The 19,581-nt window shown below is 32.7% G+C and overlaps 1 protein-coding gene across 1 annotated transcript in view; it reads left to right on the forward strand.

Annotated features, from left to right (window-relative positions):
* The window catches only part of LOC108903164 (cadherin-89D), a 159,067-nt gene extending 142,089 nt beyond the window's left edge, over positions 1-16,978 (forward strand). Inside the window, exons 22-25 of the mRNA XM_018705253.1 lie at positions 10,594-10,662; positions 10,717-10,932; positions 15,905-16,252; positions 16,518-16,978. Of these exons, the coding sequence (XP_018560769.1) occupies positions 10,594-10,662; positions 10,717-10,932; positions 15,905-16,252; positions 16,518-16,791 (907 nt within the window). The 3' untranslated portion in view covers positions 16,792-16,978. The remainder of the gene's footprint in view (positions 1-10,593; positions 10,663-10,716; positions 10,933-15,904; positions 16,253-16,517) is intronic.
* The last annotated feature ends 2,603 nt before the right edge of the window (positions 16,979-19,581 follow it).

Raw genomic sequence — 19,581 nt, forward strand, 5'->3', positions numbered from 1 at the left:
TGGCAGAAAGAGCTACAGTAAAACTGTGAAGTTTATTTGCAGGACTAAAGTTAGATAAGGAACTCCTTGGAGGTCTAAAATAGACCTATTGTCTATTCCAATGGAACGATGTGATGTATGTGTTCCATATGAGTATATTTCTATGTAGAGTATTGTGTTTAGATTGTGTCGTTACGACGTAGTTCAATAAAAGCATTTAGTAGCCGATTCAATCAGCCACAAGTCATTGAACAATAGTACATAGTATAAGAACAGTGCTCCATATGAAAATAAATTGAATCTACTATCTATTATTATTCTGCCACGAGTTAAGAACTCATAAACTATGTCTTTCATGAATCAAGAACTCTCAACTTTGGTAACGCACAGCTTGGTTTAAATATCGATTGCTCGAAATTGGGTTCTAACAAATCAAACTAAATTACTTACTTTTTTATAATTACACATCTCTAGCTTTTGTACTTAAAATTTATTCAAAAAGGTATTTGCTAATTCTAGTCTACAGATTGTCCTAAAATTACCATCTGAAGAAGTTATAGATGTCCTTGATACCAACATTTGGGTTTAAGTTTAAATACTTAAGCAATGTAGCAACTTTCAAAGAATCTCCCTTTGATAAAGTTAAATTCCTGTAAAGAATAGTAGGTGAGCTGAGCTATTTCTACATTTTAATGAGTCAAAAGATTTTCATAAAATTCTCTTCTGATGGTCATGCTCTGACATTAACATGTTAAAAACAAGAAATAACTTGTATTTGAAGTTGCTTTTTAGCATACCAAGATGTTGGTGTGAAAGGGATTACTGCGCCAGATGAGAATTTTAAGAAACTTTTTAGACTTCATTTGAATTAGCTTAACATCTTTTAAACTAAGGTAAAATTATATAACTAATTTTTTTCCCGTATCCTCGATGATATTATTTATGGTTAGTTATCATACCTTTTCTCTCCCATAAATATATTCATATTGTGTATCCAAAGATAATGTGATTTTTTTCGGATTTTCCGAAAAAGATAAAAACATATCATCCTTTATTAAATTCTAACTTTAGGCACTTTAAAAGATATCGCATTTAACACAATTGTATGGGTATGGATATGCTTGACCCTTCAAAATTACTTTGCTATTATAACATTCATCAGAGGGGGTAGCAGATGCTCCATTTATTCTCTCCTTTCAGGTGGGAACTAGGTTAATATTAAAAGTTAGTCCAACTTCCGTGTAAGTGTACACCTATAACTTTATTAAAGGTTCTAAGTTTGGGGCAAACGATCGTCACTCTTGTCAGAAAGTTTATATAACAAATACGAACGGTTTCCCTTTCGCAAACGCATTGAAGTTTTTGATAAATTACTTTATAGTAATAATTCAGCTTTCATAAAAGCGGCAGACAACTTCTAAGAACTTCTGTTACACCTGACGTTTTACCTCCAACTTTTTCACCGATTTTAACAGTATAACAAAAATGGTAACATTGTCAGTAAACTTAGTTTTTATTATATTTTTTCAATTCTTCAACCGTAGTAAATCGTATATTTCTAATACATACTTATTTCCCATACAAAATCTATTCATCTAGACTAGAAATCAGTCTGTTTTGAATGTTTTCACTCCGTACTTCCGTACATGCGATAGTAAATATAAACTAATTCTGTAATATGTACAAAATTGAGGAAAAGTTAATAAGTTTTAAGAAAAGCAAAATAACTAATTTCAACTATTATTTGCTTATGTTTGTATAATAAAAATTTAATAATTGAAAATGAAAAAATGAATAAATAAAATTATTATTCGGATATAGTAGTGAAATAACTAATATACCAACATTTAATTATCTTACTAATGTAATGTACAAGCAGTATCTATAAGGATCTAATCTATAAGGATCTAATTTTCCGAATGTTTAAAATTACAGTGTTGTGAAAAGACACATCAAATTCTGAAGTTGTAAGACAACACCGAAATGTTGCCAATAAATTAATAACTGTGTTTTTTTAGCTTATTTACAGTCTTTATTTCTCTAAACCGTTTTTATTGACAACTTTAATCAAGAACATTATTTCTGAAAAATTTAGCAATGGGTTATATTATTTTTATAACATAAGTGAATTAGATAACTATAGTAATCTCTTATAATCTAGTATACCAAAAACTTGTATTTGTTCATAAAGCAATTTTAAGGTATGCTCAGCGTTTTTATGGCACAATATTTTAAAGCAACGTTTTGACAAATTTGGACTTTACCAATCCTCACAAAAAAGCCACATGGCATAAGATCGTATGATCTTGGTGGCCAAGTCACTTCACTGTTACGTGAGATGAGTCGTCCATTAAATTTCTGCCGTATGGTAGGTGGCACCATCCTGATGGAACCCCTTGTATCCGAATCCATGACATCCAAATGACGCCACAAAAAGTTCAATAGGATCTCTATATATCGTCTCCATCGGCAGTCTGCGATTTCAGCCTTATTTTAAAAAACCACACTGTCACTTTTTGAGTATATAGAGGCCGTTCTTTAATGAACCAAAGATTGTCTCTACCCCAAATTCGACAGTTTTGTTTGTTCGCATACCCACTAAGATAGAAATGCGCCTCGTTACCTAAATGTGATTTTCTCAGCAAAATCACCGTCCACTTCTTTCCAACATACAATCAATGAATGTACGGCCCATTAAATGCAGGTTAGCTGAATTTTAAATGAATGCAGATGCAGATCTTTTGTTAAAATCTGTTGCATTGTGCTTTTTGAAATATTTAATTGCAGTTACCGACGGCCGGCGCTCTGAGGTTACGGGGATTTTCGACACACTATCACTCACCGTAGCAATATTTTCGACTGAACAGCCAGTACGAAGCCAGCCTGTTTCTTGTCTGTAACCGAACCTCTTTATTCAAATTTGATATATAATATTTTCATAGTTGTTGCATTCGGAGCGTTCCTTCTACCGAAAATTCCACGTAATTCGCGCACAGTCTCAGTTATACACTCTCTGTACTTATTATTGAAAGTAGATTGACCCAGAATTGTAAGAGAGAAAGCTATAAAGCTAATTTTGGAATTAAATTGTGCTTAGCTATTTTTTTACGAATTTTAAACAAAAAAACCTTTATTTTTACAAATACTCCTATATTATTTTTTATTTTAATAGAGAAAAATGTCACACGATAGAAAAAGTTGTTATAAAAAGAACTTGTAGATGGTTCGTTAAGAATGAAATTCCTTTTAATGTGAGATTTTTTTATTAAAATAGAATGATTGAGCCAAATATAAATGAAATGTTTTATCTCTCTCTCTCAACCTACAATCTTTGGAAATGTTCGCAGTATTTCAAAACAAAAGCCAGAAGTAAACTGAAAAGTTAGTACGATTTTAGGTGAAGTACATGTAGCTTAAACTATTTTGTTTTCTCTTTAAGGGGGCGATTTAGTATGTATATTTTTACCGTGTAACAGAGCTTCAGATGAGGACACAAAGCATCGAAGAAACTAACATAATTGAATATTATTATATATCAATGTATTCGCAATGGTTCCCGCTAGTGAGTGAGATAAATTTCAATGCTCATGAGAACAGAAGAATAATTTAAATAAATGCCAAAGTACCTCAATTTTAACCATACTGTTAGTCTGCCAATATATTCCATTTACAACGGAACTAGGTTAGGCACAATAACCAAACTACTTCACTCACTAGAACGGACACCTAGGATCATTTGTATTTAATTTTCAGATTAATATTTATTAATAGTTCTATAATTTGTGTCCTCAAGTGAAATGACAACATTTTATACACGACTCCATTTTTAATATGTATCTAAACTAGAATTGTCGAGTTTCCTACCTATTCACAAGATATTTTTAATTTCTTTCGATATAATTAGTTTGTACACTCTCTCACAGGTGTCGCTACCCTTGAAAATGAAAGTGAAAACACAGAGTTGGTTTATTATAAATGCGTCCTAAAATAAAGCATAATGGTTTAATATTATCTTTGATATACCTAGTAGTACTAAGTAGTACTAAGTACTAAGTAATGATTTTGTAAAGCTTAAATAGTACGAAAATATAACGCATAAAAAACCAATAATATGTACTAATTTTTCTTTATTAAGAATACAGATTAAATTTTACGTACAGGGTGTCCCACATAAAATCGTTATTTATGTTTAAATAAATTTACAGCTTAAAAATTAGCCTGGCTCAGATAGATTTCTTCTTCAATCTACAAATCTACAAATCTTCAAGCTACTTACCGGTAAGAAGGAAACCACTGGATATTTAATGAAAAAAGTTACGACCAAAAAAATTATACATTCTTGAATATAAATATAACTAACACGATTTTAATTTCATATTGTCTTGACAATCAACTTTTGCTTATTTTTAGTCACTTACTATCGAAATAAATGAAATAAACCTCTGAGTTTGGAAACCGATATTAAGAAAACGTTGGGGCAAAAAATTTGAAATTTGGACCATATATAGCCTCACTATTACTCTATTGTGTGCTAAAATTTCAGTTGGTTTCGTTATCCCATTTGTTAGTTATTAATGAAAATGTTGAAAAAATCACGGTTTTCTGCATATAAAATTATTGGTACCTCTCACTTTAACTCGTCGTAATTTTTTTGTTAACTGATAAAAAAAATCCAATTTTTACTAACGATAAGTCGAACTATTGCCTTTAATACTGTAAAGGTCATTTGTCTCAAAAGGTCTTCTTTTTTTATTTTTAAGTGAAACATAAGGGAGTGCTATCTCCGTAAATATGGCATTTTTTAAAAAAAAACTGACAGGTAGCAAATAACTGTAAACAACAATTTGAAAAAATATGTTAAAATAATACAGTTATAAATATGATATTCTTAAAAACAGTATCGGAATGGTCAATTACGGTCACGGTCCGATGCAGAGTATACAGTATAGCCTTTATAACTGTATTATTTTAACAAATTTTTTCAGATTGTTGTTTACAATTATTTACTACTCGAGTCAGTATTTTTCTTTTTTTAAAGAATGCAATATTTATGGACCCCCTTCTGTTTTGCTTAAAAAAAAAAAAAAAGATCTTTTGAGACAAATGACCTTCACAGTACTAAAGACTATAGTGCGACTTATCGTCAGTAAAAATTTGAATTTTTTTTATCAATTAACAAAGAAACTTACGGCGAGTTAAAGTGAGAGGTATCAATTTTATAGGCAGAAAACCGTGATTTTTTCAACATTTTCAATAACTTAATGGGATAACGAAACTAACTGAAATTTTAACACACAATAGAGTATAGTTTTTCCGAAGTCAGTTGAACATGCATAAAAAAACAAGCAATCAAATTGAATGAGTTTCATGGGCGTCCCTAAAAAAGTTTTCTGCTAAAGGTAGAAAATTATAATAATTTGTATATAATGTGTAGAAAATTTTTATTATATGTTCATTTGACCAACAACATATTTTAATTATTTATGTCCTCAAACAATTTTATTATATTGATGGTAAATTTCATTTTGTTCCGTTTCAAAAGGTCTCCAAAATGCCATGTTGTGATAATATTAATAAACAAAATATCCCTCTTATTTCTCCCTTTCGCAATTGTCATATGAATGATTGATAGAAGGTACCTATAGTAAATTAAAATTATCTGAATCACATCAAATTCCGCATTCCCGCACTGCACTGCCAAGCTACTTGTCTAGAACTGAAATTCACGACGCAGTTGACCGAAGCAACTGTATGGGACATTATTTGCCCGCACGCGCATTCTTCAACTGGGCGTATACATTTCTACCAGCTGCACGTTTAGTCCCACCAGACCTCTGTATGGGTATGGCTAAATAAATATGGGAACAAGTTTTTCAAATATTTCAATGCCGAGTTGCTGCGTAGGGACCGAGCCTGGTGCATACCTTGAATGTATGGTTCTTCAATTGACTTTTTCAAATTTTTCACCCTTATGCACCCTTATGAAATTATATGTACCTATATTATTTACCAGTAATTATATTCCAGTCCAACGGTATCTTGCTCAGTCATTTTTTGCAGTGGGAATCATTATATTGGAATTAGATAAGAACAATTTCTTGACGGTCTTACCTGCTAGGGGAATTCCATTACACATCTTGTTAATAATAACTTAAAATTTTAATAATATTTCCCTGATAGATACAATAATAATATATAATATAATATGTTATGCCTATACAATTTAGGGTGGGCCACAAAAAAAACGATTATTTTTTTTTCGTGTCTCCTGTGAAAATATATTAGTTTATCATGTTTTAAGAGCCCCCTCAAAACGTCAGGTCAAAGAAAAAATTTTTTAGAGGTCGTTCAAGATTTTTAAAAATGTCCAAAATCGTCAAATTTAATTTTTTTGTGTTTAATTTTTTTCCCGTTTTTTTATCATTTTCTAGGTTGAAAAAAATCTCGATTCTGAAAGTTTCAAATCCATATTTTAATTTCTAAAGGTCACTCATAATTATTTTAATTTTCAAAGTAGTGTATCTATGTTTTCGAGCGATCTCTAAAAAATAAATATCAACGAACTAATAATTTATTTTTTATTGAATTGAAATTGAAAGATAAAAAATTCAATTTTTAACGATTTTGGAAATTTTTAAAAATCTTGGGACCTCTAAAAAAAATTTTTGAGCTGATTTTTTGAGGGAGCTCTTAAAACATGATAAACTATCATATTTTCACGACAAAAAAAAAATCTTTTTTTTTGTGCCACCCTACTATACATATTATTCTCCAAACGTAATTAGTAGCAAGTTAGTATAAGTATATATAAGTAGCTATATATTTTAGTAATTAGGCAGTGTTTTTAAATTAATACGACTCACCAAAGTAAAAAAATAATTCAAGTTATATCATTTTTACTGAAAATAGCAGTTAATTTACGTATCGGATCGTTAACGTGAAAATATAAACATTAGACTGTTGACTGTTCCTGTTATACGTTTTTTAAGCTCTTGAAGAAGAAACTACATGTAATTTTAAAAATTATATCTGCTTTTATAATAAAGGAATGGTAATTATAAGATTGTTTAACCTTATTAACTAAAAATTATTGCCTACTTAATAAAAAAAATATTATTGTCCTCGATAATCTATTAATGATTAATAAAATCTTTACTCTCTTTCCTTATAAGATTGTATGTACACAAATTGGAGCCGCTCCTGAAAAATCGAGCCGATTACGTCCAGCGTAAATTATTAGACTTCGTCGTTCGGTTAAAAAACACACCTTGAGGCGTTGGCCGCTAAAGCAGCACCTGCCGGGGTCCCGTTCACGCTGGGCGATATTTTTTGTACAAAATCCCGTCCTTAAGCTCTATAAATGTAGGTTTGCGATAGCTTTATTCTCGAGACACTGTAATTAAATTTACAAAAATTCTTTAGAGGAATTCATTAAAATTGTCAACGAATCTTAAATCCGCAAATCCTTGTACGCTCTTAAAGTAAATCTGCTTCTGAAAAGGACATAAATGGCAGACACGAATTTTATGAGTGTTTAAATATTTAGCAAGAACCTTTTTTATCGTAAGCAAATACGTCATATAAGAGGGAAGCAGCTTCAGGCAGGGCAATCATCATTCAGCTTTCGACATGTCTAGGGCATTCTCATACATCGTGTATTATTATGTTCAGATTGAAGCGCCCTACAAAAGGCCTTTATAAAATTTATAAATATCTTTATAATATACGATTGCTCCTTGCTCCTACTGACACGTTTTATTGGTGCTAAAGAAATCCTTTTTCTCTTCGGGGTGAATAAAATTTTCAAGTTCAAAAGTTATGGTTTTATTAGGCATAATATAGGGCTCAACTGATACATACCATACAACGTGGGTAGAAAGAGTGTTTAGATATACAGAAATAGGAACAAATCAGAAAAATGTAGTAAAATAAATAGTTTTATAACATGCCCTGTTTTTAATGTGGATTTCATTCTAATCTACAATTTGATTAATATTTTGTATATTCGAAGCGGAAATTTAGAAAAGTAAAAACCTGAAATTTCAAGTAGCTACAGTTCGACCGATCTTGTGAAATGTGCTTTTCTTGAGAACGATTGAGAACAATTGAAACGAACTATTTGAAATACTAAAAAAATATATAAATTTGGTATTTTGTCTTGCGTCTAAAAAATTTCCTATCCGATTCAAAGCAACTGACATAGTTCAGTACTAACATATTTATATAAAAAGTTACAGGTTTCTTTGTTTAAAATATCTATGATAACTTATGTTGCTTTTTAGAATATATTAATGGAATTTGGTATAGGGGAGTTTTTGGGTTAGCCAAATATGAATAGTCTTATCTTTCATCTTAAGTAGTCATTTGTTTTTCGCAGTTTCTATTTTTATTTTTTTTTTTTGTTGACAGAGATTTTAAGGAAACAGGAGTTCTATGAAACGTCACCTTATTTACTGTAAAAAAGGTCCAATTGTGGCTAAAATACACAGTTAGTAAGAACAGTGTTTTAATTGTATATCAATTTACAGTTACAGACAGCGAGACATTTTAGCCTAATTAACTTCACTTTTTGCTAAAGTTGACATAAAATTATTTTTCTTACGATTTAAATCAATTAAACTGTACTAAAAAGTTAATGGCTGAGATATAACCTTCTGAATGTACTGCCGCAATGCTAAACTCACAGTTTGTATCTCAGAAGATGATCTAATGAGTTTTAAATGGGGGTAAGTTAGTCTAAATCATAAAAACTATATAACCTAGTTTCGAATTTAACAAAAAAGTTTAATTACTAGAGTTCTCCTAAATAATCAAATGTTCGCAACTGACAAGTCCTTACAACATTACTTTCCTAAGGAACTGTGCTTTTAAACGAAATGTAAAAATATAAGTAGATAGATATATTTTTTACATTAAGTGATGTCTCAAAAAATACATGTGTTTTACGAAACTAAAGAAATAAGCTTATATTCATGTTTGATGTTCCGAAAACTCCATTGTGCAAAGTTTCAACAAAACATCTTGAAAACTGACGGAGTTATAGTAAAAATATGACACATTTTTAACATGTATTAACTTATTGCTTTGTTTTGATTTGTAGAAGTTTGGGTTAAATATTTTAGGTACATCTATTTATGATAAACTGTATATTCATTTAACCAATTTTAGCTTAAGTATGTACTATTAAAATATTTTTTAAACAAAAACAATACTACTCGTGATCCCCTCATATTATATTTCTATATAATAATTTAATTTATACTTATCAGTTTCTTTCGGAATCCTTAGTCTAATTAACTTTTACAATGACTTAAATCATATTTAATCGGTAGAAGCCAGTACTTTGTTTCCAATATTGTTGTTGTTGTTGCTTTCTTACGGTATATCTCAGGGTTCCGTTCTGAGGCCAGTACTATTTAATTACATGAATAGATGGCGTAATTTATGTATTAGATGTTCCTTTTTTTTATTTATGCTTATGATTTGAAAATGTCTCCAGGATAATTAAGACCAGTTATCCAATTGATGCATAGATGCAGTCAATGCAATAAAGTGTAACGTTATATTATTTACTCGCAAATCATCTCTAATTGGGTTTCATTATATGAAATCGTGACTATATTAGTATTAATCACTGAAAATTCTTGTCTACCTATGTCTTTGTTAGATGCAAACTTGCGACACTTGTTTGGTGTCCCAATTATAACATTCATATGAATATCTTAGAAAATATTCAACGAAGATTTTTGAAACCACTACGTTTTAAAACTCTTGGTGCTTATACATCCGTGGAGGTCCTTCTTGACTTATTTCCTTTCTCAGTGCTAAACGTGAATATTTTTCCCAGATTTTTCTTTACATAATTGTGCACATTGGTCTTGATTGTATAGATATAATGGCTAAACTAAATCTATCAGTACCACGGGAAACTTCAACAAACTTTCCATTACATTTTATGTGCAGAATTATTACAGCGACATTGACATTTTTAGTTGTACCGTTAATAACACGGGCCCGCAAACTGAAATCGAAAAGTCCATTTTCCCATATTAGGTGACTCACATATTTTTGGGGTCGCTGATCACGATCCCGGTGTCCATATGACCCCATCACGTCTAGATCTTTCAGAATACGGGGTTAAAAAAATGATATCATTCGAGTTAATGTGTTTGACCTTCATTTGACAATGATCTAGACGTGATGGGGTCATATGGACACCGGGATCGTAATCACCGACCCCAAAAACATAAAGGTCACGTAGTCTGGTTCTGTTTGTGGGCCTGTGAATCTTGAATTATATTTTAAACATTAATTTTTTATTTAGATTTATTTCCATTCTGCACCCTCCTGTTCTGTAATTGTGTGTAAAAATGTAGAACAGTATATTTTCAAATAAATAATTAAATAATGGTAGTCACTAGACTTTTTACTCATGTGACAGCTCTTATAATAAATTTTTACTTTTTTTACTTTGAAAGGGCTGATCTATTTCAATTTCATTTTTCTCTCTCTCTCTGTTGCGAAACGAGGTTGCAAAGTCAAAACAAAATTAGTCAGTTATAAATTATCCCAAATGTTTTGTATTTAATTACTATCATTGTACTTTATTTCTAGAACCGACATGTATTTGTACGCAGTAGATCCTCTACTAAACACAGTCGTCGACATGGACCGTTTACAAAAGTAGGTGTACACCCAAATTAATACGAATAAAAAATGATCACAGAGCACTTTCAGGGTATTGCAATCGAAACAAAATGAAATAGAGAACAAATTGGAAGGTCCTAAGGTCCTTGCGGTGGTCAGTGGACGAACCGAGAGGATTCAACACAGGAGCAGAAGAGTGCTTCTTTCTTCCTTGGAGGTCTGTGTGGTCGTATTGGGATGTGTTGTGTTCTTCGGTGCCTTGACCACAGCCATCTGCGTTATTTGCATTCGAAGGAGAAAGCGAAGGTAAGGCGTTCGAACATTTGCTAGATTTTTTATATGACAGTGAAACCTTTTCAAATTTCTCAAATTTATTTACTTTTTCTGTTGGATGAACATGTTAAAAATTTTAAAATTGATTTACAAATAAAACAAATCATCCTTATAACTATTTTTAATAACTACATTAACAGAATAGAAATAAAAAAGTTTCTCTGCAGTAGGATTTATAGACGTGCACAAGGTTTGTTTATAGTATTCCTATATTTTGTCTCTTTCTGTAATTTTGTGTTGTTGTATATGTACAGTCGACATTGAGATCGAAAAATACGAAACACTTTTTCAAACACCATTAGTTGTAAAAATTCCGCATAGCAAATTTTGTAAAAAGTAGTTAAAAAAGTTGGATTATTTAAATTACACATTAGTTATTTATTTATTCTTATGGTTGAGTAATCAAATTTATGTACATACGAGGTCTGTTCAGAAAATAACCGCAATATATTTTCTTAAACCTTATTATTAGTTTTATACATTATTGGTCCTTGTCCCACCAAAGTACACTCTTCCCCTATTCATACATATTCATACACTTTTCCTATTGGTGCTTCTGTTTCGCGAAGCAGACCTAGATAGCTTCATGGGAAATTGACTTAAGTCTGTGACAAATTTCCTTTGATATCATCAATGGTCTGAAAACGGCGTCCTTTCAGCACTCGGAAATAATAAAAAATCGCAAGGACGAATAAAGAGGACGAGAGAGAACAGTAATCTGATTTGCCACAAAACTGATGAATTATCAAAACTAAGTGTGTGGGAGCATTGTCATGGTGCAAGAACCATTTGTTGTCTCGCCACAGCTCTAGTCTTTTTGTAAATGCCTTGACAGTACACACAGTCCACTGTTTCACCTTAAGACAAAAACTCAAAATGCACAATTCCATTATTGTTCAAAGAAACAGTGACAATCCATTGAGCAGATTGAACTTTTGCCTCAATGTCGTAGCCGTAAACCCAGCCTTCGTCTCCCGTTATCATCTTTTGAATGAATGTTTCATCGTCATTAGATTTTTCAAGGAGTTGCCGACAAACGTCCTAATCCAATAAAGATGTTATTTTATAAAAAAAATCCAAACAGGATGATTTTTTCAGATTTGCTTGGTGACTGCCTCCTGAGTATCCAACCAAAAAATCACACTCGAACTCCTGATACGACTTGCGCTATGGGAGTGGTTTCCCCAAATAACCTTAATAAAAGTTGTAGAAATTCGTAACGGTTCAGTTTAATCGTCCTCTTTTCCTGGAAGGCTCAGTTGAATTCATCTCTTCCTCAACGTTGTCCGGATTGATGTTTGAACTATCATCCTGCGTGCGTGATGTACTGTTTTTAGGGTCGTCATCAATATCGTCATCATCGCTGTCATTTCCAAATTCCAAATGAAAACTAAACATGAACTGATGCAGCCTGTCAGCTAACACATGACAGCCTAACGCCGCTTGCCCCACTCCCACTTTTGCCAACTCTTTGTAAAAACATGTTAACCACCACTGCAGCGCAATTTTTTTCATATAATGCCCAGTAACTCGTTAAGTATTAGAGATACAAATACATTTTATAAGGAAAAGTTGTTCAAAATTTGATCCTCTGTAACTTTTATTGTCATTTTGCTCTAAAAAAAATGTTTAAGAAACCACCCCCATAGCGTAAGTTGTACCAGAAGTTCGAGTGTGATCTTTTGGTTGGACACTCAGGAGGCAGTTCCCAAGCAATCCTGAAAAAATCATCCTGTTTGGATTTTTTTTTGCGGCGCCTATAAGCCGAGCACAACTTTTATTGGATTATCCACACGATATTCTTTTTGTTGTTTGGTCATCAAACGACGAATAAATTTTGTTGCAACTCGATGCATTTCAATTTTTCAATGAATATTTCATAGCATGATCCAGTTGAGATACTAACCTCTTCCGCAATTTCTCTGACAGTTCATCGGCGATTTGTACGCACCAGATCTTTGACTTTCTGAACGTGAGAGATGTTATCCGTTGAAGTCGAAGGCCTTCCTGATCAAGGATCATCTTCATTTGACTGGCGACCAATTTTAAATCGTGAACGATCCAAAGCATCATCTCCGTATTTCAAAAGTTGAAACGATTCCGTGAAAGTTGTCCCCAGTTTAAAGCAAAATTTTATGTTGCATTGTTGTTCCAGAAAATTGTACATTTGGAAAATTCTCATTAATCACGTTGCACTCAAATAACAATATCAAGAAAACTACACGTGATATTAACAATCCAAGAACATGTGTTTACGGAGGAGGTTATGCGCAACGCAATGCTGCCAACCGAATATCACTAAATATTAGCGCGCAATTCAAAAAATTCAGATATTTTCTGAACAGACCTCTTATTCATCATTGTATTTCTATGAGAATATTATTTATATAACACACTTTTTTATTTACTCATTGCATTTTTCACCCCTCCAACTGCAAATTCTCGTGAAGTTCGCCTATTTTTTGCTAGAATTTCTTATATCAGGTGACTGCATTTAAGTGTAAATTTTACTCATAAATCAGTGAAAAACAGAGGGTTATAAAGTTGTAAAAGTGCTAGTTACAAATGTTAGTCTTACACCTACACTTACATGAATTTCTTTTTGTATCACATTGTACATAATTTGAATTAAATTTGTAAATATTTAGTGAACTAGCGTGTTTAAAAGTATGTATATGATAGCAAGCATGTGAAATTTTCATTTCAAAATGGTTTTTAGTGTAGTTTCAGTAATTGGTTAGTAGTGATGTGGAATACAAATAAATAATTAAATAATTTGGCTGATTTTTCATCTGTAATACGTACCGAGGCTCCACCCATCAATCTACTTGTCAAACTTTTAGTCTTCAATTCATTACGATGGCTAGTGAGAAAGTATACAATATTATGTAGTGACAAAAACTAATATAGTTTAAAGTATGGGAGCCTGGCTACGTTTGGAGCTCAACCATCTGATCCTTTAAAATACAAATAATCTAAGATCTTAAACTGAATATTCCTACGGCACATTATTTTTTAAAAATTTAATACAGGTTTTAAATGAAGGTTATCAAATTCACCTCAACTATACAAAGTGATGGTTGTCACAAAATCAGTAGCCGAGGAAGCTATTGATTAAAAATAAAACACTAAACCGCAATAGAATTAAACAAAAACAAAATGTTGTAACAAGTAAATGTTCGGAAGGAAGAGTTTGCTTGTGACTTAGTAATTCGTAGCATCTCCTTTGGCCTATATAACAGTACAAATTGTCTATGGTATAAAATCGACTAAGGATCTCTGGAATAAAATGTTCTCATATCTCCTGGATTTTTCTTTTCTGGTCAGGAATTGTCGTTTAGGAGTCATTGCGAACGGCGACACTTTTATACGGAGTCATAATGTTTCCACGACAATTAGGTGTTGCGTATTGTCCAGCTCATGACTTTAATATGATTATATCCAGCTGTTTTTTTTTTGTAAGTTTCACTGTATGCGTAAAGCATAAGATACTTTGTGGCTGTATGACAGAGAATGTACATGATGCCAAATTATTATGATGTTGTATCTTCATAATTCTAGGAGATATGCCAATATGTACTGCATTAACGGTGATGTTATTGATCTTTGGTCTTCCTATCCCTTGTGAAAATTTCACACTCATAATTGAATATTATTTGAACCCAGTCTTCACCTGTTCAAGTAGCTTTTGATTTAACCCAAACTAAACGATCCTTCTTCTGGAATTCCGACCAATGATTTTTCTTTTACCTTGACGAAAGCATAATCTTTATTTAGTTTTCAACGTTAATAGTAATTGCCCCTAAGGATATTTTACCTAGTAAAAGCCGTAACCAGAATATATTCACTGAGAACAACATTCCTTGGATATGTTAATGTCTGTTCCTCGATTCCACACTACGGTAATTTCCCTCACAATAGCTTTTCTTTGACGTTTGCAGATTAAGTCTTGGTTTCCTTTCTACAATTTTTGACTGTCGACCAGAACTGTTTCCACGAATCAATTTCTGGATACGTACTAATACAAATTATAGAAAGAAATATGATGAGACAAAACGTGCTACGTTCGCATATTTAGTTAAGTATTTGAAAAACAGGCAATGAATACAGGCATTATAATAGTTAAAATTTAATGAATTCATATCAGACGTTTGGAAGGAAGGTCAGAAAATTTTACTGTATTTTGTGTTTGCTACCGAATTGTTGAATCATTAATTAATTAATTATTAATATTATTTTTATTCAGTTTTTATGCATGGTATTATAATCTTAGAATTCTGGAAGTATCCTAAAATGCCAATACTCTGTAGAAAGTATGTCCACGGTTGTAGTACCTAGAAGGATTTTATAATTTATAATTATTAATACATAATACTAATGACACAGAAATATTAAGTAAAATTTTGTGATTTCCTAGAAGTCTCGATCTGAATTGAATGAATTTTTGTTAATTTATTAAATAGTTACTATGAGAACCATAATATTGCCCAACCTAAGTGACATAAAATAAGGTAATTACTTTTTTTACAGACAAATGAAATTTTATGTTATCTTCTTAAAATTACCAATATGTCTCAGTGGCACTTGTATTTCAAAAGATTGAGGCAGTTTGGGGCAACTCTTAAATTTTTCAAAAAATTAAGGAAGTAACATTATTAAAAGTTTGAGGAGAATCAGGAATCTTTATAAAGAATGACATTTTATTATTTACCACGGTGATCCGAAAACTAGAAGGAGTGACATATAGACCCTTGTTTCCCCGTTGGATGCTTGAAATTATGTTACATTCTACGAGTACCTATACTCTATATCTTAAAGTAATAATAAAATCGTTTAGAAATCGACAGTTTGACAAGCAAATTGAAGGGGGGGTTTCTTTCAAACTTTCTGCGCTAGATGTCCACATCACTATTACATCCTCTTTTCTTCTCTTTTGCATGCTTAGAATGCTCGAGAAGAGCTTCTCTCAGCCGTTGGGTTACACAATAGCAGCAGGCGCTCTCGGCAAAGCCGGCCTCTTTCCGTCCACGTTCGGGGAGGACCTCCACTATACTGGCGCAGGCGTACACGACATGACGCAGTCTCCTACTGGATACCTCCATCGCCACGATACTAGCTGTCCCGCCATGACGATGCGCAGGCCCCAATTCCGCGAGAGATCCAGGAGCTCGGGCTGTATGGAGAAGTCCGTCACGTCGTTGCATTCCAGCGGACAGGATTCCGGAATTGTGGACGGTGCGTTGCATTGCCAATGCGAACAGTCCAGTAGCCAGAGCTCAGAGGACAGTTGTAAGTAAGTATTGAGAAAGAAAAGACAATTTGAAGCAGGGTATACGCATAGAGTTGTACGGGCAGATTTAGGATCGTCATATGAAATGAACTGTTAGAATTATTGTGCCGGTCTAAATTTCCATAAGAGGTAACAGATAAATCATGAAATCGATACCTTGTTTAGTAGTTAATAGTTAGGTTAGGTTAATTTATGCTAGGTCAGATCAGGTTAGGTTTAGTACGGAAGACGCATAAAGAATGTATTAATGTATTCAATAATTTTGCAGCAGTTATGAAGACTCCTTACAGTCGGTGCCAGCAAGGAGAAAGAACAGGGACACAAGCGTGGCACAATTCAACACAACTTCAAGAAATACTCAACATAGGAGATCTAGAAACCGATCGATCTCGGAAGACGTTATTCCAACACCTGGAGGCCTCCACAGGATTCAGAGTCTGACGCATCTTCCTGCGGCTCCAGCTGCTATATTTATTCCTGGACCGTCTGCCCTTCGAAGGTCTACAGAAAGACTTATGATGACGTGTCCTAGAAATACGTAATATTTGACGACTGCTCCGAGGAATGTGACTGCAATTACAAACTAATTTAAGGTGTGAATGTGGGCTTTAATAATTTTGCTATATAAAGTGAGTACAACTGTTATGGATGCAATCTGGATTATTGTAACAAATTTAGGAAAAAAATAATTTTTCAGTTCCAAAAAAGAATTGAATGATAATAATAAAATCTACATTAGTTACCAAAAAATATCTATTAAAATGTAATATATAGTGTAGTATTAGTTACATAAATATATTTTTAAGTAATTTTTACCCCATTTGTTATTCATTTAAATACATAACACGATAAGAATAAAAATAGAAATATTTTTTCTATCGATGGCCTCAAGTGCAATATTTGTAATATTATATGTAAATATATTTTATATGTCTGTATATATACCTTTGGCAATAAAAATTTATTAGGCAACATGTAGTATTATTAATCACTGTAAGTTACTCTTTAATAAATAATTAAAAACAATTAAGTAGTACGATAAGATCACATTCTTGACTTTCACATAACTTTAGTGTGACCTTTCCTAATTCTTTGCTTTCTAACGTTTATGAATGTGTCAGCCTCTCCAAGAAGGCCCCACATTTATAAATTTAGTGCCCTAGCCCAGCACCATATAGACAAGAGTACTATACACCATATAGACAAAAGTACTATACTCGACAGTGCTCCATAAAACCAAGGTTCAGTTGAAAACCTGCCAAATAAAACAAACTCGTAAACTAAAGCATATCGCCAGTGTCAGTATATTTTTAGGCTTATCTGGGCCTTGAGATAACGATTCACGCTCAATTTGTGTAAACAGAGCATGAACCGTTATCTCAAGGCCCAGACATCTCGTCATCAATGGAGGAAAAGCGACAGCATCGACGTCATCTATCCCAAGCGTCCGATGAAGTTCCATACCCCTGGGATACTACACACGTCATCTAAAACCCGCTAGAAGAGCCTATTCCAATTATTTCCTTGGAAAAGTATAGCTTCACACCAGTATCCATTACATAGGGTACAACTTCCCAATACTCCAGTTATTTTAAGAGTACCTCCACATGGATCGAATTAAATACATTTTTACAGCTAACGTAATGAGAACCACGTAGATACGTATCCGTCTTGTCCCATTTTGTCCTTCCGATGTTTTTATTAGTTACCTCCACCGTTCCTTCGGTGCATCTCTTTTGACTAAATCAGAGCTTGTACTTCCCTTGTAACCAATCTATGAAATTTAATATAATTCGACTATTAGGTAGCTTCAGATAAATCCGCGAGTGTGGACTTAATTTTGGCGAACACTTGCGCAATGTCTATTTTATACATTCCAAATCACAGCTAAGCAAGCATGCGTAAAAATGCTAGGTTATTCTTAGACGCTGGTGAGACGTAGTTAACCCATCAATTACTAAATAAATACCCAACTGGTAACTAAAAAATCAACAGGTTCAGAAGATAACATAGGTGAGATGTGAGTGCTCATGCAAGAATGGTCACTGTTACTCGTTTATTGGGAGTTCTGCGCCTTTAAGCGGCTGTTCAATAGACAAGCGAATAGTTATATTTATTTCATCTAGTAAATTTGCTGAAGTGCTCAATCATTATTCACCTGAAACTATCCGGTAAAACTATCTCAAGGAATCCGTATTTATTTCTTTACAAATCTTATCCCAGCACATTTTTAACTTGTTTAATAGCAAGATTTCTTTTGCCTTCCTTATATTCCTCATATCGTTGCTTTTCAGTGCGATTTAAGAATTTGTTCTCACACTAATAGTCTGTCTATTAATTCATAAGCATATCCTTCTAAGTTCTATTATATCATATTAATACACGGTTTGCCTGTTGGGATTTCTGAGTACCTATTTCTTTTTAAGAATGGCATCGCATGACTTCTCAAAGTTGCTCTCTACGTAACCAACTTTCTGTCTTTGATAACTTCGGACATGACATCTTCCAGAAGAGTAACCTCTCTTTATTGTCTTCATCATCTCTTCATCTGTATAGCCATTATTTCCTGTCCTACTCTTGCTTTAAGGAATATCTTATTGTGATAACTCAAATTCTCCTTTTTCGATACCCACCACTTTTTTATTTTGCGTATAATATTAGCAAAGCATAAGGTAATATCACTCCATGACGTAGAACTGTTTCTCTTAAATGTACGCCTACTACCCCTTTTAAGAATGCGCGGATCACGAGTGGTGGTCTTATCACATAGCCTTTTGCTCTCCTTTCCTTGGTAGCCGCAAGTGTAGAATTTTACATTTGCGTCTCCTCTCACAAAATAGTCTAGTATCGCTCAAATCATTTCCAAACCCTATAGCCATTGTTCATAATGGTGATACGGTACACTCGAGGAAAAATAAAAGGAACACCATCTGATTCTTTCACATTCCACGTAAATAAAGCCATCTCCTCTTTTAGCCTACCTCGCAACTTTAAAACGACCTTGGATTGGCGTTGAGGCAAATTGATAACTTTAGAGAATAGATTCTTGTATTAAATACACACATGATGGTTATACATCGTATGAATGTTGTGTTAATGTCATGTTGATGTCGCGTTGGGTTGTGGGTTCATTTTCAATATATTAACACAACTTTCAATAATTGATCTACCACTTCTGTGGAATGTTCTTTTCTTGTATATATGACCTTTGATCCTGGATTTTGAAGTAATACATTGAACCTGGAAATTTCCATTATTTTCATTATATTATACATTGTTATGAGTTATATGCAATAAATACAAGTATAATGTATTTAATGCAATATAGTAGG

The sequence above is a fragment of the Anoplophora glabripennis genome, unplaced genomic scaffold, assembly GCF_000390285.2.
Source record: "Anoplophora glabripennis isolate ALB-LARVAE unplaced genomic scaffold, Agla_2.0 scaffold67, whole genome shotgun sequence".
Lineage (NCBI taxonomy): Eukaryota > Metazoa > Arthropoda > Insecta > Coleoptera > Cerambycidae > Anoplophora > Anoplophora glabripennis.